This window comes from Dissoconium aciculare (assembly GCF_010015565.1).
Source record: "Dissoconium aciculare CBS 342.82 unplaced genomic scaffold K489scaffold_4, whole genome shotgun sequence".
NCBI classification, from domain to species: domain Eukaryota; kingdom Fungi; phylum Ascomycota; class Dothideomycetes; order Mycosphaerellales; family Dissoconiaceae; genus Dissoconium; species Dissoconium aciculare.
The window spans coordinates 1492853-1513680 of NW_022984954.1; the positions used below are offsets into that span (position 1 = coordinate 1492853).

The following is a 20828-nucleotide window of genomic DNA, read 5'->3' on the forward strand; positions in this document are numbered from 1 at the left end:
GATATCGGCAAAATGCCGTCATGATCATTTGTAATGCTGCTCAGACGGCGTGACGTCCGTTACAATATGAACTTTTAGGGTTGGGCGTATTTCCTGGGTGCATGTTCTCGTTCCACCCGTTCAACATGAAGGAGGAGCACGCCATCGATGGTTACTGCAGGAGTGTTTGGTGATGACCAGGATTGACGGATATTATATGAATTGGCGAATCTCTGCCACTTTTTTGTATTCTTTCTATCACATGTTATGTTTGTTGGGACCGGCAGACGCCTCCTGTGTCGAACCTTCTCCGGCTGCTATTGAATTTCCAAGATGCCAATGATTCGCACGTTGCCCGCTCTGTTCATTCACGTGTTTATGCCTCTCGCTCGCAATGGATCGAATAGAACACCACATGCTGGTGGCACCTAGCACTGAATCGACGCCTGTGTAATCACCACATATTATCTCCACGATATCCAATGTCCGCACAACAGACAGAAACTTTGACAGATCGATTCGCTTGTCTTTGAGACACGAAGCCATCTCCTTTAAAGTCTGCCCGCGCTGTGGTGGCGACGAGCTTTTTCCTGCCAAGAACGCCTGGGTATTATCACGACAATATATGTCGTACGGCGACTTGATCGTCCAGAGGGAGATTCTACGGGTGTGCTCGATCTGAGCTGCGGTATTGGCGGATTTGGATATCGCACTGGTAACGACTTGCAACGAGACGCCATTGCAGTTCATGCGCCACAACGGTGAGAGAGATTTTTAGGTGACTAAACATCGAAAGCATTCGTTGCCTGTCCGACATGGTCGTCTCTACACAGATGCCAGTGGGATCTTTGGATGTTGCTCAGAACGCAACGCCCGCTGTGAATCGACAAAGCCTCTCGAACGCTACTGCATCGACTTCGCGGTCAACATCAGTACAAGAACCTCGGGCTACACACCGTGGAAACGAGGATGTACCGACTGACGAGGATGACGACCGTCGTGACCGCGAAGCAACTGAACTCGACGATGCCTCCATGTTCAGGCGGGTCGTAGAACAGCGACCTCTTCGCTCGGGGTTTCTCGGCAAGGTTCAGCGCTTCTGGCGCAACGAAGTGCGCCTTTCTGTGCCGCATGCTGACTGTCGAGATCATCTCGGTGAGTTCACCCATCCATAATTTTAGTCATCTCATGCCCAGCGTCTCGCGTGAGCGATAGCCCTCAAGTACACGTACGATTGTGATGCAGGAATCGAGTTGGCGCGTCCGTGGAATCAGGAACATGGTCGAACCCAATGCCCATACACGACTTCGTATCGTGGCTCTTTCATGCGACGCTCAATACTCAACGTTGTAGGCATCTCAAAGTTGTGAATCGCAGGCTAACGATGATGCTTGCGCAGCTAACGAACGAACCTTTCTGGCATACCTGCGAACCTCCCTCGTGTTCTCAATGCTTGGAGTTCTGATTGCTCAGCTCTATCGGCTTCAGCATTCTCCCAGTCCAGGGGTCATCTTCGGCTATTATGTCCTAAGTCTCCCATTATCCATTCTGTTCCAGTGCGCCGCAATCCTCGTCCTCGGTCTCGGTTGCATACGCTTCTATCGACAGCAGGCGGCCATGGCACGAGGCAAGGTACACGCGGGTGGGTGGGATCTCTACACACTCATGGGGAGTGCGTTCATGGTAAGTACTCCGGCAACCCAAGCTCTCGATTGCAACGAGCTTTCCATAAGCATTCCCCTTGTGACCATTGCTAATGCTATCTGCCATAGCTGATGATAACGCTGTTTACGCTTCACATAACAGTCTCGGTGTACGTAGAGAAGCATAAGCAGCGTCCTCTATGATCCAACGTGAAAATCAAGCAAAGCATTCTTGATAGCTCGATGCTACTTACCAACATGACAGCAATTTCCTAGGCTACGCAATCACAATGTGAATGTTTCCAAGAAGCGAGCAGGGACTCTCGGGATTGACAGGTGGAGCTCGACGACCGATAACTTCGGCTATGGTTGCACATGGCTTGGTTACGAGCCAAATGCAACTGCTCTCGAATACGCGCGCCGCCGCAACCAACATTTCATGCGCCTAGCAAACCCGTACGGCTCTGAGGACGAGCCTAGTGGGCCGAACGAGGACTGATGTTCAGAACGGATGCTTCTCCAGCTGGTCCTGATACTTTTCATTCTCGCCGCAGCCCAATCTCAATGGCAATTCCCAGGATCTTGGCTTGGTCTTGTATCGATTTCAAGTCAAAAGCGAAAGCATATCGGAAGTTTGCAGCGCCACGGATGTGTATCGACAGTATTGGTAACGAACAAGCGCAGCCAAGAGTCACTCGGCAGCGACAGAACGCAAGCGTTCACTCGCATAAGACACTTGACACTTACAGAGGATATAGATCATGCAGAATTTAGACCGAGCCTCAGGGGCTTATCAAATTTGATCAGATTCCACCAAAATTCAAACTATCAATCTTTACTTCGCCTGTTTGTGGGTGATATACGAGTACCTGAGATTGAAACGTTAGTACGAGGCGGAATGCCGGTTAAAAGTGCGAGCCATATCACTTACATGATGATCCCGCTGACCGCCAGGATGAATCCAATGACGCTCATGTCTTTGAATGAATGTGAGCTCGTGATCCATCCTAGTAGAATGATAGAGCAGGTCTTGAGATGCCCAACGACTGTGCTGCTCACAGCGCCGGCCTCCTTGATGATTACGAATTGCGAAATGTTGATACAAGCCGCCAGTAAACCACTCTGTGAAATGCAAAGTGTCAGCTCGTGATACAGACGGTAAAGTGGTAGTAGAACAATCTTGGAGCGCACTCACCAACCCAACCAACGCCCACGTCGAAGACGGTAATTGCAGCCACACGGCTTTGTTGTCGCTGAAGGGTATGATGTACAACATGGCGCCAACACTGACGGCCGACTGATTGAGCAGCAACTGGTAACTATCGCACTCGAGCTTCACGTGGAATGGCTTGACCCAGACCGTATACATGGCGCTGGCGCAAACTCCCGCGAGCGCGAATACCACCCCGATAGGCGCCGTCTCCTTGGGTTTGTTAAGAGCATCTCCCGATTTCGTGTCGAAGTAGGACACAACCGCCACGCCCACGCAAATGGGGATCAAGGTCAGACCCGCCTTCCATGGCAAAGTCTGCCGGTACATGATGAAATTGAGCGCTGCACACGCGGGCGTCAGGAGCACCCGAGCGACTTGGTTGAACTGAATGCTGGAATTCGCCAGGGCTGCGTTTTGAAGGACCACGTTTGCAACCATGGCCAAGCTGAGCGGTAGGACCTTGAGTATGTCGACGCGCTTAGCTTCGAAGACGCCGATGACGGGTTGCGAGAGGGTGTAGAGGACTACGGTCGTGATGAAGAAGTGGAAGGTCGCGAATGAGACCTGGGCGCTTCGGAGGGATGGCGGCGGCGCAGAGAAGATGGCTTTGTTCACAAAGACCTACGGAAGAACACACGTGTGAGCTGATAGACGACATATAGGAAGAAGTGCGCGCGATTGAGGCCGATCGGTCTACATACGATTGCTATCGTGGATAGCGCATTGACTGCGATGCAGGCCCACAGACGTATGTTCAAGCCCCCTTGAGCTCGAAGCGGCAGATGTGTGTCATTTTTATAGAGTTCATAAGGGAGTCCCTCCTCGTCCAGATCCAGATCTTCCTCCTCATCCTGTGCGTCGTCTGTGGCCTCGTCCTGTTCTAGAAGAGCGCGCGCTTCACTTTTTCTGCCGAGCCCCTTCTCTTCGTCCGTAGACTGGCGCTTCCGAGGGGTGACCCTCAAGGGTATCGATGTTGTCTCCATGGGTGTGGGTATAAGTCTATGTGTCTCAGAATGACCGTGTTTGGAGGGTATGTTGAGGCCTATCGCGTCGCACTGCGCATGCTTGAAAATCGTGTATGCAGCCAATGTATGGAGTTTCAGAGTCGTCGCTCGAAGGCAAGTGAATCACACGAGGACATCGGGTCTATTGTTTACGAAGATGAGGAGCCATAGCATGAGAAGATACACATCTAAACAGGGTTTCAAGATGCTTATGGGGGTGGTGGAGGTGCGGCGTAGGCGGATGCGCAGGCATGTCGGCACAACAGTCAACTCGCGTGGCCCGCATGGCTCGCAGGGCTGTGAGAGTTCGTATACAACCGTCGGTTTCAGGGCGCACAAGGGGTCAGTGCATACGATTTTGTGCACTTGCACCATCCATATGCGGGCGTGCACAAAGGCCTCCGGCGTGGCATGCTCCGGAGAAACAAGTGCATGCGCGTAATAACGTTATTCGCGGTTACGTTCCTTCCAAGGTTCTTTCCAACCTCAATGTCATAATATCAAAGTGTTGTTAAAACACTCGAGTTAGTTAGTTCGCGTAAACATAAACGAGAAAACTTCAAAGCTTTGCTGATTTCATAGCAAGCTGGAGCTATCATTACACTGACTACTGAAACTCGGCGCGTTTTTAGGCCATCGCCGCATGGAAACATTGGGAGTTCCGAGTACCGGATCCTCAAAACTGAACATTGAGCTTTAGGCAGCGCCAGAACTTTACACACAAGAGAAGCGTAAAATAAGAAGCCAATTCTCGAGCGCGTCCTATCGCGAGCAGCATCCGCCTCTCCTCGCAGCTTTTCGCTCACTCCGCTCCTCTCGCCGTTCCGCACGATGCTGTCCTCGTTCCTCCCGAACCGATTTCCTCTGCTCGTGTAAAGCAGCACGTAAAGCATGCCGTTCAGCACGCCAGTTCGCGCGGGCGGCTCGTCGTTCTGCTTTGTATTCGGCGTGTGCAAGCCGCCAGTCGCCACGGGTCCATTTCTCCCGTGGGGGGAGGCCATGCCGCTGTCGAATCCGTTCCAGGAGCGATAGGTCCGGCAATGCGTCGCGATGCAGTTCTACGGGCGTGTGCGGAATCGAGCGTTGTGCGGGATAATCGCCATTGACTGTCGTCCCTGGAGTGTCGATGCCGGCGATGGTCTCTGCATCCCAACTGGAATCGTCACTGTCCACGTCGGAAAGATCGTCGAAATGCGCGCGGACTGCTTCGCGCTCCTCCTTGTTGGGAACACCAGAATACTCCGCTTTGGTGGAATTTGATTGTTGCTGTTGACGTTGATTGTTTTTGTAGTACTCGAGATCCCTGGCCAATTTGCTGGTGCTTGAATATGGCGCCGCGGCCGCGGCCGCTGATGTTGAAGATGCGCCTGCCGGTCTTGGGGTCTCTGAGGTAATAGAGATCGTACCGCTTCGTTCGAGCTCTTCGTAGCTGGGCGGCGCTACATCAGCGTTGTGCAGTACTTCGCTGTTGATCTCGTCAAGTCGAGCATCGTGATTAGCTTGGATCCAAGATGCAGTGTTGGTCGAGGAGGATGGCGATGCTGGTGATGCCGGTCCTGGTCGCTGTAGTCGCACCATCTTGTCCTGGCGATCTGATTGAAGGATGGGTGTAGGTGCAGTGACAATTGACGATTGTATCGCTCGTCGGTGACGACACATGAATTGTCGCGTTTGGCCGCGCGTGCGTTCGCCTTGTCGGGTGGGGTTCTGATGCGGAGTCTATCGATAAGATCGTAGACGTACGAGTTGCGATGGCTGATGTTTGCTGATTGTGCGGAAGACACGTCTCAACCCAAGAGAGTCAGATTGATGATGGCGGCAAGTAATTGTATTCGATTGAATTGAAGATTGTGTTCGTCCAACAAATGTAGCTGACTTGGAGTTTTGCGCCGACGACCAACGTGCTGTTCATATATTGAAGTTCCCGTTTCGAATTCTGTTGCCTGAAGAGGCGAGGCAACTTCACAGCCACGATGAGTACTACACCATTGCTAGGCTTGCTTTAACATATATACTCCGCCACATAATTCCACAGACACACGGAAAAGAGTGAGTAGAGGCTATTCATTGATGTGTGAAGCATATTGATATTAGACCTGGCTATATTTCCCAGTTATATCCGTGTCGTCCATCTCGTGAACATGGACATTCGTGGGCAGAAACAGAACGGCCAAGAGATGATCGAGGCCGGCGATTTGCGCTGTGAGGCAGCTAGCCCCGGCTCGCTCCGCTCCGCAACACGCCCGTGCGAGATGGGGCATCACATCTGAATTCTTTCTCTGAACGAAATTCCTTCTCTGATTAACAAACACGACCGCCAACTTACTCAAATCATCGCCCGTCCGCCTTCTTCCTCATGGCTCTCGCGATTCCGACAATGCGGCCGAGATGAGAACATTTCCGCTTTTAAAACCGTTATCACGAGGGTAATCCGTTTTCCTTCGGGATGCGGATGGCGCCCATGATGCGATGACGACCTACAAGTCGGAACATTACTTCTTTGTTTTTCCTTCTTTCCTCGCGTGCGATTTTTCCTTCCTGCGTTGTGGATGATTTGTCTCTGCGTGCCGCCTGTATTACCCTTATGTGGGCCGCGTTTGGATGTGACGACGCTTGCAGCGGCGCTCCAAGGCCTGTGGTGGATTGATGGACATATTTGTCCTACACTAAACTCCATATCTTGAGCATCATCCGGTGAGCATTCCCTTCGAGTCACGCCAAGTTGCCGCGGGTCGACCCCATTGCGAGCACACTTCACATCGCGTTTTGCATGATGACCGAAAGAGCAAACCTCTGGTAATCCAATTCATTTTCTCAGCCGCCATACACAGTTCCGCCTGTCAAGGGTGGTGCTCGCTGGTTGAGCATGAGGAAGATAAAGGCGAATCTGAGCAAAACGGATGTGTGATGGTGTCTTGCGATTCGGCGATGAGGTGACAATGCAGCATTCCAGCTGTGCTAACACGAAGTTTGATAGAATATAGAGGACTCAGCGTTGGAACGAAACACTTTTACTTTCTCCGTTACAATCATTTCTCGATATCATTCTCATTAGCTGTGCTATCCAGTGGCGGTCCTTAAAATCGATCGTTGATGTTGTATCCCCAAAATGGAAGTCTGGAGGTCTCGCCCGGATCCCATTCATAACCCCTCTAGATAATAACTCCGTCGCAAAACTCCAAGTAAATTTCACCGCTAAGTAAACGTGTCGACAGTTTCCATCCTAGAAAAGCTTATGCTCCAAAGTCATATCATTCTCCGGCTCCAATCCAACACATGCACGCATGATGTTGACCAGCGCGCTTCTCTGCTTCGCGAGAGCATTGACCACTGGTGTTCCCGGCGGGGTCAGCGGCGCCTTGAGCATGTAGCTCAGGATACTCAGGACGGAGTGGAAGTTCCTCCATTCGGCGTCGCCATCGTTGCGCCACTGGATGCGGGTCATCAGCTCGGTGATCAAGACGAGGTCGATGATGAGCGGGCTGGCCAGCATGGAGTCCTCGCAGACGTTGAACAGCGAGATGGTCTGGTGGCCGCCGAGGAAGATCTCGGCGTAGTATTCGTCCAGGGCGCGTTTGTTGTCGCCGACGGCTGGCATGTATTTGATCACGACGCAGTGGTCCGGGTGCTCGCCGGGCTTGTAGAGGACGGAGTTGGCGGCGACCATGTCGTCGACGACGTTGGATTTGGAGATTTCCTTGGAGCGGAATTGGCGCTGCGAGGAGAGGTTCTTGCCGTCGTTGTTGCCGAGGTGGTTGTAGCTCGCGATGCTGGTCAATTTGATTCCGGCGTTGATCAGGAAGTCGACGAGGGCGGACTTCATCTTCGTTTGGCCGGATTTGAAGTCGTCGCCGCCGAGGAAGGCATTGTGTTGGGTGGCGAGCTCGATGCAGCCTGGGACAAAGGTGTTCTGCGGCGAGCCGTTGATGAAAGGCGCGCCTTCGAGGATACAGGCGACGGCGAAGACGGTGGAAGGAGAGACTTCCTCGTGTCCATTTTCGATGGCCTTCAACAGGTTCGCAGCGGTGTCGTTGACGCCTGGGACCAGTTCTGCGTAGCGCTCGGTGTTGGCTGTCCACAGAACAATAACCCGGTCCAAATCGTTGGCAGATTTGAAGTCGCGGATGTCTTTGCGGAGCTGTTCCACGTGAGCGTTGCTGGCCTTGTCGCCAGGAATCAGGTTGTCTGCACGGTCCTCCTGGTTGGCCGCGATGAAGTCAGGGTAGTAGATGCTAGGCAAGGGCTTCATGTTCGCCATCTCCTTGCCGACGAGCGATTTGAGAGTGGGCTCGAGGACTTGTGCACGATCCATGGCAGCCGCGAGGTCCATGCCGCTGATGTCCCATCCTCCGATGACGAGATCATTCGGGTGGACCATCGGGAGCATGCTGTGAAGGGGGATGTTGACGTCCTCCCCGGTTGCCTCATCGTTGCCGAGCTTCACGGTAGAGGCCATGACCACGGAGCCATAGTAGTTCGCTTCTTGCGTACCCTGCTTCGTTTGCCAGGTGAGCTTACGACGGTTGGCCAGGATACCTGCGGTGATGGTCGTTCCGTTGTTTCCGCCGAGTCCGACCAACATCATGCCGACCTTGCCGACTTTCCGTTGAGTCTTGAAGTCGTAGACGGTCTCATGTGGTTTGGCGACGAACTTGCCATCAACACGCTTGACCTTTGTCGTCCGGTAGCGATACTTGCTGGTGATCTCGGCGTCCTCGTATGTGACATTTTGTGCATCTACTGTGAACTCTGCTCCGCTGGGGGTGAACGAGGGAGCTGTTGCGGCCAGGTGACCATTTGACTGGCTCGTCGTCTCGTCAGCGTGAGGAGCCATAGTGAAAGATAAGGAGTCGATTTCTATGGATTGATGTCAGTAATCGAAGACTTCATTGTTCGCGTGCAACAAGGCGAGGTTGCTCTCGGCAGTGTCGGCCACTCATGAACAAGGGGCACCAGCAGACTCACGTTCAGAGGACTTCTTCAGAAGATAGAAGATGACACGAGCTTAGCAGTGGTCCTACGCGCAAAGTATTGAGAGGGAAGTACAAGTTGCGAGAAAGCGCAAGTTATTGAAAGAAAGCTGAGAGACGGGCGGTTTTCAAATGAATGGAGCATGAGCTTTATATCTACCGGAGACTCATCGCTCGGCGGTCAACAGAGCTTGGAAAGAAGGATCTTCCTCTCCATCTCCGATCATTGCTGTAATGAAGTTGACACCGCTGCCGGAGCGGCGCCATCATGGTTGGGTTCCACCTGCGCCGTCATTGCGATGCGCTGGTTGCGATTGATTTGGAGCTACGGTGGATTGTTCTCCCATGAAGCCGGGGATGATGCAAGACGCTGAGAGACCGAGGACATGATGGACTCGATCAGGAAAATGCGAATGCATTCGAGGCGCCTTCTTCTATGGCCGCAGAAAATTGGAATCACGACGACCGCGTGCATTGGAATTTGATATCTATTGCCTGTGCTCTATTCTTTTGCGGCTTATGCATTCATCGAGGATAGTGTACAGTACCGTTCACCTCAATGTTTTGTTCCTGAGCCGCTTGGTGACGACCGACGGCGACATGCCGAGCCAACCCTATTCCCCGGACGGAGAAACGTATGGCCGTAGCCTCAGCGTTATCGGGTCATGCATGATACCTAGGTAGCATCAACCAAGGCAGTCTCGGTCATGCATGACATGACATACATTCACGGGCCGGATGGGGACAGACAGCATGTGATCTTCGGATCCAAAAGTACGGCATGCAGCTTGTCCTCGAGTCCGACCAAGCGGCGTGATATCACAGCAACGGACTCATCACCTTGATGTTATTACAGTGCCTTCCCAGCATTGGGCAAGCAATGTAGGGAGGTAGGCAAGAGGAATGGAAATGCCTGATCATATCGCTGGTAGACGTCGGGCCGGTGTGCAGCGCCCATCTCCTCCTCCGCTTGAAACATGCCTGTCGCAACTAATTGTCGAGCTATCATTTGCAGATCCGCAAGATGTGCAATGTCTGTATTCTGATAAGCGAGCGTGCGGAGCGATCGTCACAAGAGACCCACCTTGTGCCTCAACGACCGAGGCCCCGTCCGAAGCCCAGAAACGACTGACTCTGTGGCTGTACAATGTGTCTGACCTGGTTGCGAACGACGAACTGTCGTCGCCACGTAGAGTCTCTTCACGTTGTAGTGATATACCGCGATTGCTTTGTATCTTAGCTCCACCATTCGTGATGCGTGCGAGCTTTGGATCCCTTCGCCGATGTTCCTGCTAATAGCATAGTGGAACACCGTTTGTAAAATGCTCTCCACCGAGCGCCGAGGACGTCGCGAATACCTATGAACGTGCACTGTAACATTTTCATTTATGAATCGTGGTGTGAACTGTATGTGTATTGGGACTATCTGGGTTCTGCGTGGTACATGGACGTCGAACGAGCAATCGTAATGGATGGGATTTCGACAAACGTCATCATGCAATCCTTATCAGCTGGAGTTCGACGGCCAATGTGTAATGTTATGTACTGGGCAGATCACAACCAGCTCGTCGACATGAACACATCGCCTTTGCTGGCCATGTTTTAGCTCGAGGCGCGATTGAGGAATCGCGTCGTTGTTCAGGTACGACACTACCCAGGTAACGACTATAACAAACCTTCGTTCATAACCAAGTCGTTGGAATGTTGCCCGCACGTCGTAGCGTGCATGTGCTACGATCACAGCGACGATGCTTCTCAGCTTCGACGTCTCACGGTGCCGACTTCACCCATGCCGTCATCGGGGCAGGTGCTGTGGGACTGGCCATAGCACGGAGGTTGCAACAGGTTGATGGCGCGAGAGTGGTGCTGATCGAAAAGCATGGCATGGTCGGCAGCGAGACGAGTAGTCGCAACTCTGAGGTAGGCCTGGCAACACGTGTAGGGACGAGAGGAAGAGCATACGACTGACAACACCGCCCCGGAAAACAGGTCATCCATGCCGGCCTCTACTATGGGCCCGACAGCCTAAAGACAAAGCTCTGCCTGCTCGGCAAGCAGATGATGTACGACCTCTGCCAGAAACAAGGGATTTCCCACATGAATTGCGGCAAATGGATCGTCGCCCAAGATGAAACCCAGATGGCCGAATTACAGAAAGTTTATGATTTCGCAAAGTCCATGGATATCCCCATCCGATGGGTGTCCAAACAGGAGGCCAAGGATCGCGAACCAGACGTCCGGGCGGAGGCGGGAGTGCTCGAAAGTTCCTCTACGGGCATCGTCGACTCCCACTCATACATGCAATTCCTCCAGGGGGATTTCGAGAACCTCGGAGGAGATCTCGCGCTGGCCAGCTCTGTGTCTCGGATTGAAGCGCCAACGTCGTCGTCGAATCCCGAATGGACCATCTGGGCCGGCAGCGATGCGCCACCATCATCAGGAGGTGCTTCCTCCTCCGCAAGCAACATCGACAACCCAGACCAGAACCAGATCGCCGTCACAGCCTCCACACTAATCAACAGCGCCGGCCTCTACGCCTGTGCCATCTCCAACATGGCCCTCCCTCCCTCCCGCCACATCACCCCCTATTACGCCAAAGGCTCCTACTACTCCTACTCGGCCTCCTTTCCCAAACCCAAGACCCTCGTCTACCCGGCCCCTGTCCCCGGCCACGGTGGTCTAGGTACACACCTCACCCTCGACATGTCCGGACGGATCCGCTTCGGTCCAGATGTCGAATGGGTAGACAGCCCGACCGATCTCGCGCCGACGTACGTCGCGGAACGCTTCGAGGCGGCTCTCAAGGACATTGAGACCTATCTGCCTGGGCTGCAAAGGGACGCGGTGAATTTGGATTACGCGGGGATTCGGCCGAAGTTGGGGAAATTGTCGGCGGTGGGGAGTGGTGGGAAGGGCTTTCAGGATTTTGTGATCAGGAAGGAGGAAGGGTTTCCGGATGAGGCGCCGTTTGTAAACCTTTTGGGGATTGAGAGTCCCGGGTTGACCAGCAGCCTCGCGATTGCGGAGGAGGTTTATGAGATTTTGTATCGGCGGTGACGATGACGATACTGTAGTGCATGTAGAAGTAGATTCTTAGGCAGCGTTTTCCTCTCAAAAGTTTTGTTCACATTTCGGTTAAGATGTTGCAATAGTCGGAGATCATTCCTGCTACGAGACTGCTGGTTCCATGCCTCAGTCTCGCCCGGCCTCCCCAGTAGCTTTCCTGCAATTTACTCAAGCACGATATAACGATGTAGATGCTCAGGCACCGCTCCCAAAAGCTTCTTGCTCTCCAACCACTTCCTGCTAAACAGCCGATCCGCATACCTATACGCGCCATCACACAAAATCGTCACAATCGTGTGTCCCGGGCCCAGTTTCTCCGCTAGTTGTGCCGCCGCCGCAACGTTCAAGCATGACGAAGCGCCGAGATACAATCCTTCCTCATCGAGACACCTGTAGACCATCTCAATGCTCTTCTCATCTGGTACGTGCAGCGCGCCGTCCAGTAGGTCGATGTCCGGCGCGAGGTTGTCCGTCACTCGGCCTTGGCCGATACCCTCGGTGATACTGGATCCGCTTCGCTCGATCAGTTTGCCCTTGGATGTGATGTATGTGTAGAGGACACTGCCGGGCGGGTCGGCGAGGTAGCATTGGACTTTGCCGTCCGAGATAGTCTTGAGGTAGCGGGTCACGCCGGCGATGGTGCCGGCGGTGCCGGAGGCGCAGGTAAACGCATCGATCTTGCCGCCGGTTTGATGCCAGATCTCTGGGCCGGTGGTTTCGATGTGGGCTTGGCGGTTGGCGGTGTTGTCGAATTGGTTCGTCCAGACGGCGTTGTCGAGGCGTTCGGCGTGACGTTTGGCTTGGTGGTTGTAGTTTTCGGGGTTGTCGAACGCTACAGCCGGAACGGGGTAGACCTCTGCACCGAGGAGACGGAGGAGGTCGATTTTGCCTTGTGATTGAGTGTTGGGCATGTAGATGACGAGTTTGTATCCTTTGCTCCTGCACACGTGCGCGAGGCCGATGCCGGTGTTGCCTGCTGTTCCCTCGACCACCGTCCCGCCCGGTTTGATAAGACCTTTGCGCTCAGCATCTTCGACGACGAATAGCGCAGCGCGATCCTTGACGGATCCACCTGGGTTCTGGAATTCCGCCTTTCCGAGGATATCGCAGCCGGTCTGTTGCGAAAGCGTCTTGAGCTTGATGAGCGGGGTGTTTCCGATCGCTGTGAACCATGCATGGTCAGTCACGTCAAGGTCCCATCTGTCCGCCGATAGACAGTGCGCGTGAGTATTGCGGGCACTGACCAGAGACAAGGCCGTTGGTCGCGACCTGTTGCGCCTTTGAGATTTCAATGCTACCGGGGTGCATGGCGTCGATTTTGGGGACGGAGATGGCGGACGCAAAAGTTCTGATCGGCGTGAAGCGTGTCGTTGTCGTTGCGCGCGATGCGGTCCGCACTAAGAATGTCCGCGAAGACATGGTCGCAGTGCAGTGGAGGCTCATTTCAAGATGTCTAGAGGCATTGAAATGATTACCTAGGTATCATTGGCTTTGGTGGCGCTGCAGGGCAATCGAGCTCACGGATTTCGTTTCAGGGTCACGTCATTGGTCGTGCTTTCACCCGAGCCATTGGAGGCAAACAACATACCGTCACCTGCAAAAACACTGACATGTACATTACCACAACACAGGTTCGCACTGGTACAATATTTTAATGCTCAGACTTATTAAAATCTCAACCGACGGTACATTTTTAACAAGAAACAAACTTAGAAAGTCATATTGCTATTTGTTCAAGCAGATCATAGCTTGGCCTTGCTCAACTCCCGGTCCAGCTGCAAAATATCCTTCTTCTCCAAACCGTACATGCTCAGATACTCATCGGTCTTCTTCCTGTAACCTTGAATCTTCTCCAACAAAGCCTTGCCACGCTTGTTCTCATTTCGTCCTAGCTGGAGCATGTGGACCTCATCAGGGCCATCGACGATGCGCATCGTCCGGCCATGGGCGTACATGTTGGCGAGAGGGGTGTCCTGGCTGACACCGGCACCACCGTAGGCCTGGATGGCCTTGTCGATGACATCGAGGGCGACGCGCGGGACGAAGACCTTGGCCTCGGCGATTTCCTTGAGGGCGAATTTGGCGTCGGCGCTGTCAATCATGATGGCAGCGTTGAGCACTTGCAGACGGGCGGCGTCGATCTCGATTCGGGATTCGGCCACCCGGCTGAGCATCACACCGTGTTCGGCGAGCTGCTTGCCGAAGGGCTTCTTCCGGGGGTCGTTCATGCGGGCGACCATGTACTCCAGAGCCTTCTCGGCGGCGCCGATACTACGCATAGCGTGATGGATACGGCCTGCAGGATAAAATTGATTAGAGCGAGAACCAAATGACACATGAACCTCAGAAGAGAGCGAAAGAACTTACCGGGTCCCAATCGACCCTGAATAACCTCGAAACCGCGGCCTTCGCCAAGAATGATGTTCTCCAGAGGTACCCGTACGTTATTGAATGTGATGTGTCCGTGTCCGTGAGGAGCATCGTCGTAACCAAAGACCGAGACCATTCGGTTGACGGTAACACCAGGTGTGTCGGCCGGGACCAAAATAACACTCTGTTGTCGGTAGACGTTCTTGTTCTGGGGATCGCTCTTGCCCATGACGATGAAGATCTTGCATCGCATGTCACCCGCACCGGAACTCCACCATTTGCTGCCGTTGAGGACCCACTCGTTGCCCTCCTTGCGCATCGTCAAGCTGATGTTGGTGGCGTCCGATGAAGCGACATCGGGCTCGGTCATGAGGAAAGCGCTGCGGATTTCACCCTCGAGCAGTCCACCCAGCCATTGCTTCTTTTGCGACTCGGTGCCGTATTTGGCGAAGACTTCCATGTTTCCGGTGTCAGGCGCTGAGCAGTTGACTGCCTCGGACGCAATGCCACTCTTTCCCAGGTATTCGGCCATGAGACCGTACTCCAAGTTGCTGAACCCGGCGCCCTCTTTGAAGTGGTTCTTGGGCAAGAACATGTTCCACAGGCCAAGCTCTCGGGCGCGCTTCTTCAGGTGCTCGAGGATCGGCGGGTGAGCGACCCAGCGCTCAGCCTTGGTCTCGCCGATCTGTTGCTGGTAGACGGTGTCTGCGGGAATACATTCTTCCTCGACGAATTTCTCGACCTGAAGAATAGACGATGTATGTTAGAAATGAAATCTCCGAAGAGGCATTGCACCCGCTCTCTCGATGGCGGGATTATTCAAGGTCGCACATACGATGTCCAATGTCTTCTTCGCCCGCTCGCTCACAAATGGCCGAGCGATGATTGGGATCTTCTCGCTGGCGGGCTTCTCAGTCGCGCGAAGCTTGTATGGGACCGACATGATGGTGATATCTCCGGTCGTTGTAGACAGTGGTAGTGAGGTGGAGTCGTTGGAATGGCGCTGTATCCTGAGGAACAGACGGGAACGATTGTAAGAACACTTGCACAATAAAGGCAGCGATCAATGGGAATAAGAAGAGTGTTCCGAGTGCTGGCGGGTGAATGGAGAAGAGTCCCTACAGTCCGATCGGGAACAGACTCGCCACTACAGTTCGCAGCAACGTAGTAGGACAGGCGGCGGGCCACGAGCTGTTTCAACGGCATTCGGGATACAGAGCAGAGCAGCGTCAAGTAGGGCACGAGTCAAGACCCCAGATTCTCATACAAAGACGACAGCCCAGGCCCAAATTCGTTCGCCTTCCCTCGGCGATGGAACGATGCAGGCGCCGATGTACCCCAGACTACTGAAGATTGTATGGCTCTGACATTATGGATGGCACACATAGCGCAACGAGCCACACTATGGTCGTCTCTCCGACTCAGGACCTCGTGGCATGTAAGCTGAGCGGCGCCTACTCCACATTGAGCTTCAGTCCGAGGCAAGGGTCGTTCCCGGCTGGGGCCCATCAATTTGGCCGTTCAAAGTAGCTCTCTGCAATGCACGTTGAACACTCGTCTTCTTCTCGTGGTCCCAGCATCCGTGTACACGAGCACGAATTGATACTGAGCCACATATGAAAGAGCAAAGAAAACGTTCAAGCCAAAATTAGTTGTATCGAAGTTATATGTATATATATACCCAAGAAAATAAAGAAAAGAAACACATCTCCGAGTCAAATCATCGTAACGTAGAGATCGATTATCCATTCAAATGTCCTTGCGCGCCCATCCGACCAAACACCTCCAAGCAGCGCTGCCACGGCCGCCCTCCTCCAGGGCATGGGCGACCTCCTGCAGACACTGCTTCTCGCTGCGACCAGTCTCAACACAAAGCTTCATCATCCACTGTTCCCAGAGACGAGCGCCGACCAATCCCGTGACGGCACGAACGTCCTTGGTGCTGCCAGTCGTAGGGGCCTCGAAGATCGTGACAGTACCGTCCGCCGCGATAGTGCGGAGTTCACCACCCTCGCCACGGGCCTTGCCGGCATCGTTCCACTTGGCGGCGACATCCGCGACGGGGAAGAGCATCCACGCACGCTTGATATCGCGGAAACCAGCGCGCTTCAAACGGGGCATGAAGCTCTTGCCAGCGCTGGGGTCGTAGCCGCGGGTCTTCAGATTGAAGGCGAATTCTACGCCGAGGGCCTGGCCGGCGGCGTCGGGAAGCGCGAGCTCGGCGTCCAGGAGGTCGTACTCGAGGTATCCGCCGGGCTTGAGGACGCGCATGCATTCCCGGAGGGTGAGGTCCCATTCGTCGACGGCGTGGCCCTGAGGCCAGGTGGTCTTCAGATGGGCGTAGAGGTTGCGCGCTGAGACGACGTCGAAGAAGTTGCTCTCGAAGGGCAGTTCGTAGAGCTTTGGGGAGGCGGCGACGACGTGGTTGGGAGGGCCATCGAGGCAGATCTCGGCGACGTGGGCTTCGGCGTCGGTGGAGACGGTGGTATAGACGGTTGCCTGAGGGTGCTCGATTGCTACCGACCATGCCCAGCCGCAGTGCGCCTGACCGGCGAGATCCAGGATGTTGACGTCTTTGCGACCCTTGAAACTCTGGACGACGGGGCTGGTCAGGAGCTTTCCGCCATTGACTTCGCGCTGGGCGGCGAGATGCCACGATGAAGATTGCATTTGCTCCAACGCCTGTCGTTCGCGGTCGGCCTGAGCAATTATCTGGGACTTCTCATCCTGTGGGACGGCAGGGACCAAGTCCGAGATTGGCCGTGAAGGTGCAGGACGCTCGGTGGTGGTAATCTCATACTTACCCTGTAGTTGCTCGACGTGCTGCTTGTGAAGGCTGACTCGACGGACCTGTTCGGCTTCGACGCGGGCTTGTCGGTGCTGGAACACGTCGCGTGCTCGCTCGGATCGCTTGTGATACCGCCAACCCTGCCAGAAGGTACCGTCATGGATCGGCGAGACGCGCTTCTTGGCTTCCGGGGTGCCACTGAGGGAGTGTGGGACAGCATCGGCAGCGAAGCGGACTGACTTCTTGCTCTGGAGTGACATCGGACTTGTGACGTCGGGCGAGCTGGCTTCCGGCGCCGCGGGAACCGCATCCTGGACACCTTCAAAGTCCTCGAGTTTCTCGTCCTCCTCGCAGATGGCTTGCATGTAGGCATCTTGCGAGGTAAGCCAAAGTTTCGTGCGATCGACGTGCTCATCGGCCGAGGCTTTGAGCTTTTCATCGTATGTCTCGTCAATCTCGTCCACTTCGACAATGGTCTCGGTAGGAGAAAATAGAATTTTACGGGCAGTGATCGGGTCCTGTGGGTCTTGAACAGGCATAGTGATCACATGCTCAACGGGATTCTCCGGGCGTTGTTGCCATGGCAGGTTGTAGAACGATGCGGCAGTGCTGGTGAGTGGAACAGGCGGCTCAGAGTCGCGACGGAATGGTAGACCATAGAAATCAGTGGCAGTACAGGTGTCGGGTGCCCGTTCTTCGCTCGTCCAGGTGGACCTGGCCATTGAAGAGTTTAACGATGCGAAGAATCCGCTCGGAGAAGGAACCGACAAGGCAGAAAGCGGGTCATCGGCCTCTGGTGGAGCTGTCCTCTGGGTATCAATCCGGAACAACCCAAACAACGAGGGTGATTCAACGATTTCTCGCATTTCTTGCGTGGCCTCTGCAGGAATCTCAATGGTCGTCTCAACTTGTTCCGCTGGCTCCTCAGTATCGAGGTGCTGAAGCAAATTCATCGCAGACGGGTCAAGTCGAACGGGTGCCTCCCAGGTCTGCTCTTCGGTGGTCGTCTCGGGAAGATCCGGGGTCGATGGACAGCTGGATCCCGCAAGTTCTTCTGATGTCAGACTGCCGTCGAGAGAAGGAGTCGCCGATGTGGGAGGAATATTGTAGGTCTGTTCCTGAAGTCGAGCAAGCACAGAAGGCGAGAGTGCCATCTGGAAGGGTGATGAGAGCGAAGTGGTCGATTTTATCTTGTCGATGGTGGGCCACTGTCCGGGGGATGGGATGGCGATGGACGGATAACGTTGCTTCGAGTCTCGGCGAACCATTCGCTTCTTGACTGACCTAGACAACTTGATAGGGAACTCTTCCGGCTCGCTCTCGGAGATCTCGTAAAGTTCATCCGAATCACCCTTCACACTGGGCTTCGACCAGGTGGATCCATGATCTGAGTCGGTGTCGGTGTCGGAGGTGCAGACCGACGGGCTGGGCCGAGTGTTGTGGGTAGGCGGCAAAGGAAACGCTCGTGGTGTCGGGCAATGGTCGCTCATCGGCGACTTGACGAAGCATACCGGGAGAAGAAACGTCTCTGGCATCGGTAGCGGCGGTGGCGGAGGCATGCCACGATGCTGGACAGAAACCTGCGGGGCATCCTCGATCATGGTCTCCCGCGCGGCTTGACGTGAGGTTCGATTTCTACGGATAGGAGCAGAGAGCTTGAATGCTGCGGGTTGCAGAGTGACCTGAGCTGCGGCCATCGTGATCGAGATGAGGCTGATCGTCCTGGTGGGTGTTCAGACAGCAGGCGATGTCGTCGGTTATTTGCTGGGTATGTATATAACAATATTCAGGCGTGTATTTCGCAGTCAATAGACAGGCCGAACCGGCGGCGATGACGATCAACTGTTGAGAAAAGAGAGTGGCTTGCAAGGATGACAAAGGAGACAAGGAAAATGACAACGAAAAGGAAGATGAACAACTGCGATCAGCAAAACACTGTACAATGCATATGAAGTAAGAACTGATGGACGAAGGATGCGGCACAGCCTGCTTTTGACGATGCCGGCCTGGGCTTCGAGAGTCATGATGGAGACCGGGCGAAGCGCCCAGGAATAGCAGCACCGCGTCTTGTGGAAATGTCGCACACTACCGTGTGGCCCGAGAGTGCACCTGCAGAGTGCGGACTATGGTCGGGCGGCAAGCAGCCCGCACAGTGCGCAGTATACTCCAGCTGCCAGCGTGGGTCGTCGCCCATCGGCCTGGGATGTGCGGCACCGAAGAGACTCGCTCGAGATCGTGAGCAGCTCTCTGGCACCATCAAACCTAAGGCTATGTTTAGGGTGTGATTCGAAAAGAGTGCCGCTCGAGCTTATCCCGTTGGTTGGCCAGCAAGCGACGACGACGGAGAATTGCCAGTGATTGCGTACGCTGTATGGGCGACATGGCGCGAGGCCCCAGCGTGGTCCCGGTCGATAATTGGGCGTCGAATTTGGAGCGATACCGCTCCGGGCAATCCAGTGAGATTAGTCAAGCAGAGCGCAGCAGCTGGGCGCTTATTTTCAACATGCGAATCTCGACCGTTTCATGAATCACATGTAATCCATGTCTACACTGTACAGGACAATACGGTGACCACACTGTGCCTCGAAGGATTCAGCTGTCACAGCCGCCACCACCCAGCAACCATCGCCACCTTCACCATCGTCCTAGCGATTCTGTGAAGATAATTAAACAAATGTATTGGGGCATACAGTAGTTCTACGGCTTACATGATCTCCCTATGACACCAAGAGCACGAGCATGTCGATGAAAAGTCATCGGCGAGATCATCCGGGAGAGCTGAAGTGCGGTATCTGGGTATGTACAGTAGACTTTCATCGTGGGCAGGCACCGTCGAGGGGAGACTTTGGGTAGAGGCCGATAGCACACACCACCTGGGCACGCACAAATATGCTCACTTGGCAGTGCGTCCATCATTCACTGTGTCTGCAACACAAAGAAACCTTGAAGCTCGGGAATGAAGGACTGATGTGTACACAGCAGGTGCCATCAGCATCCACGAAGCAGCAGGCGCCATCATCAAGTTCTGTAATACAATAAAACCTTGGTACCTACCTAGGTAGGTGAGCAGTACCTAGGAATACATGTTCAGTACAGCCTCCAGAGGAATTCAATCAACAACAGATCAGTCCGTTCGATTCTGTGCATCCACGTGACATCCCTGCGCTCTTTGGCTGCTTTCCAAGTTCTCCGCGGAGTGATGACTGCCCTAAAAATGAGCTCACACACAACCGTCGTTCGCATCCCGGTCAAGCTCGCCGATCACGTGGAAGGAAAACAAACACGACCAGAAGGGCACATGGAGGGGTTCCCACAGGGACGGTTGTTTTTCCGATTGGAATGGATGAGTCGCAAGGTGGGATAGAGGACTAAAAGCGCCACGGCCCCAGGCGGCCTCTTGGCTGACCTGCCCCTCAGCTTGTCCCGCCCCTTCTTTTTTCCCTCGGGATAGCATCATCGCGCATGACGGAGCACTGCTGGCCCACACTCTCCATCTTGTGACGCGCTTCGCGATGAGTGGGAGTAGAGTCTTTTTCACAGATGTGTTCTGCACTGAGCGCGATACACGAACGCGGATTCGATGACTGACAGTGACTGTAACGAGTTGAATCCGGTGAGAGAAACGACGAGGTGCCATCTCAGTGCCATGTGGTCGCTTCCTCGGGACACGTGCCTGACAGGATTCTCTCCATGGCTGAGTCCGTCGACGGTCGTCGCCGAAAAAAGCGGATAGTCCCCAAGCACCAGGCGAGGGAAGGAAAAAGCCACCAAATGAACGGGAGAGGCTCATTCGTG

At 54.2% G+C, this 20828-nt stretch overlaps 8 protein-coding genes across 8 annotated transcripts; 2 read left to right on the plus strand and 6 right to left on the minus strand.

Annotated features, from left to right (window-relative positions):
* The first annotated feature begins 558 nt into the window (after window positions 1-558).
* K489DRAFT_184379 (uncharacterized protein) lies at window positions 559-1980 on the plus strand. The gene is made up of 3 exons (XM_033599482.1): window positions 559-1134; window positions 1379-1662; window positions 1752-1980. The coding sequence occupies exons 1-3, from the start codon at window positions 795-797 to the stop codon at window positions 1824-1826; spliced, it is 699 nt and encodes a 232-aa protein (XP_033461569.1). The 5' UTR covers window positions 559-794; the 3' UTR covers window positions 1827-1980.
* Window positions 1981-2549: 569 nt separating this feature from the next.
* Window positions 2550-3456, minus strand: K489DRAFT_315994 (putative solute carrier family 35 member E3; the record flags this gene model as incomplete). Its single annotated transcript, XM_033601125.1, has 2 exons — window positions 2550-2744; window positions 2818-3456. Coding segments are annotated over 2 exons (834 nt in total), but the record flags the coding sequence as incomplete, so codon positions are not given.
* An 865-nt stretch (window positions 3457-4321) lies between these two features.
* K489DRAFT_378957 (uncharacterized protein) lies at window positions 4322-5940 on the minus strand. Its single transcript, XM_033604529.1, has one exon. It carries the CDS (start codon window positions 5496-5498, stop codon window positions 4602-4604), a length of 897 nt encoding a protein of 298 aa, XP_033461571.1. The 5' UTR covers window positions 5499-5940; the 3' UTR covers window positions 4322-4601.
* Window positions 5941-6789: 849 nt separating this feature from the next.
* Window positions 6790-9013, minus strand: K489DRAFT_184450 (myo-inositol-phosphate synthase). The gene is made up of 3 exons (XM_033599483.1): window positions 8805-9013; window positions 8031-8696; window positions 6790-7859 (listed from the first exon to the last, which is right to left on the minus strand). The coding sequence occupies exons 2-3, from the start codon at window positions 8671-8673 to the stop codon at window positions 7063-7065; spliced, it is 1440 nt and encodes a 479-aa protein (XP_033461572.1). The 5' UTR covers window positions 8674-8696; window positions 8805-9013; the 3' UTR covers window positions 6790-7062.
* Window positions 9014-10355: 1342 nt separating this feature from the next.
* Window positions 10356-11877, plus strand: K489DRAFT_378960 (FAD dependent oxidoreductase). Its single transcript, XM_033604530.1, has 2 exons — window positions 10356-10729; window positions 10799-11877. The coding sequence occupies exons 1-2, from the start codon at window positions 10694-10696 to the stop codon at window positions 11864-11866; spliced, it is 1104 nt and encodes a 367-aa protein (XP_033461573.1). The 5' UTR covers window positions 10356-10693; the 3' UTR covers window positions 11867-11877.
* Window positions 11878-12039: 162 nt separating this feature from the next.
* K489DRAFT_316564 (PALP-domain-containing protein) lies at window positions 12040-13294 on the minus strand (the record flags this gene model as incomplete). Its single annotated transcript, XM_033601172.1, has 2 exons — window positions 12040-13037; window positions 13120-13294. 2 exons carry the CDS (start codon window positions 13292-13294, stop codon window positions 12040-12042), a joined length of 1173 nt encoding a protein of 390 aa, XP_033461574.1.
* A 323-nt stretch (window positions 13295-13617) lies between these two features.
* K489DRAFT_354638 (acyl-CoA dehydrogenase NM domain-like protein) lies at window positions 13618-15548 on the minus strand (the record flags this gene model as incomplete). Its single annotated transcript, XM_033602503.1, has 3 exons — window positions 15081-15548; window positions 14243-14987; window positions 13618-14171 (listed from the first exon to the last, which is right to left on the minus strand). The coding sequence occupies exons 1-3, from the start codon at window positions 15186-15188 to the stop codon at window positions 13618-13620; spliced, it is 1407 nt and encodes a 468-aa protein (XP_033461575.1). The 5' UTR covers window positions 15189-15548.
* Window positions 15549-15994: 446 nt separating this feature from the next.
* K489DRAFT_387965 (uncharacterized protein) lies at window positions 15995-17398 on the minus strand (the record flags this gene model as incomplete). Its single annotated transcript, XM_033606369.1, has 1 exon — window positions 15995-17398. The coding sequence occupies one exon, from the start codon at window positions 17396-17398 to the stop codon at window positions 15995-15997; it is 1404 nt and encodes a 467-aa protein (XP_033461576.1).
* Window positions 17399-20828: the final 3430 nt, after the last annotated feature.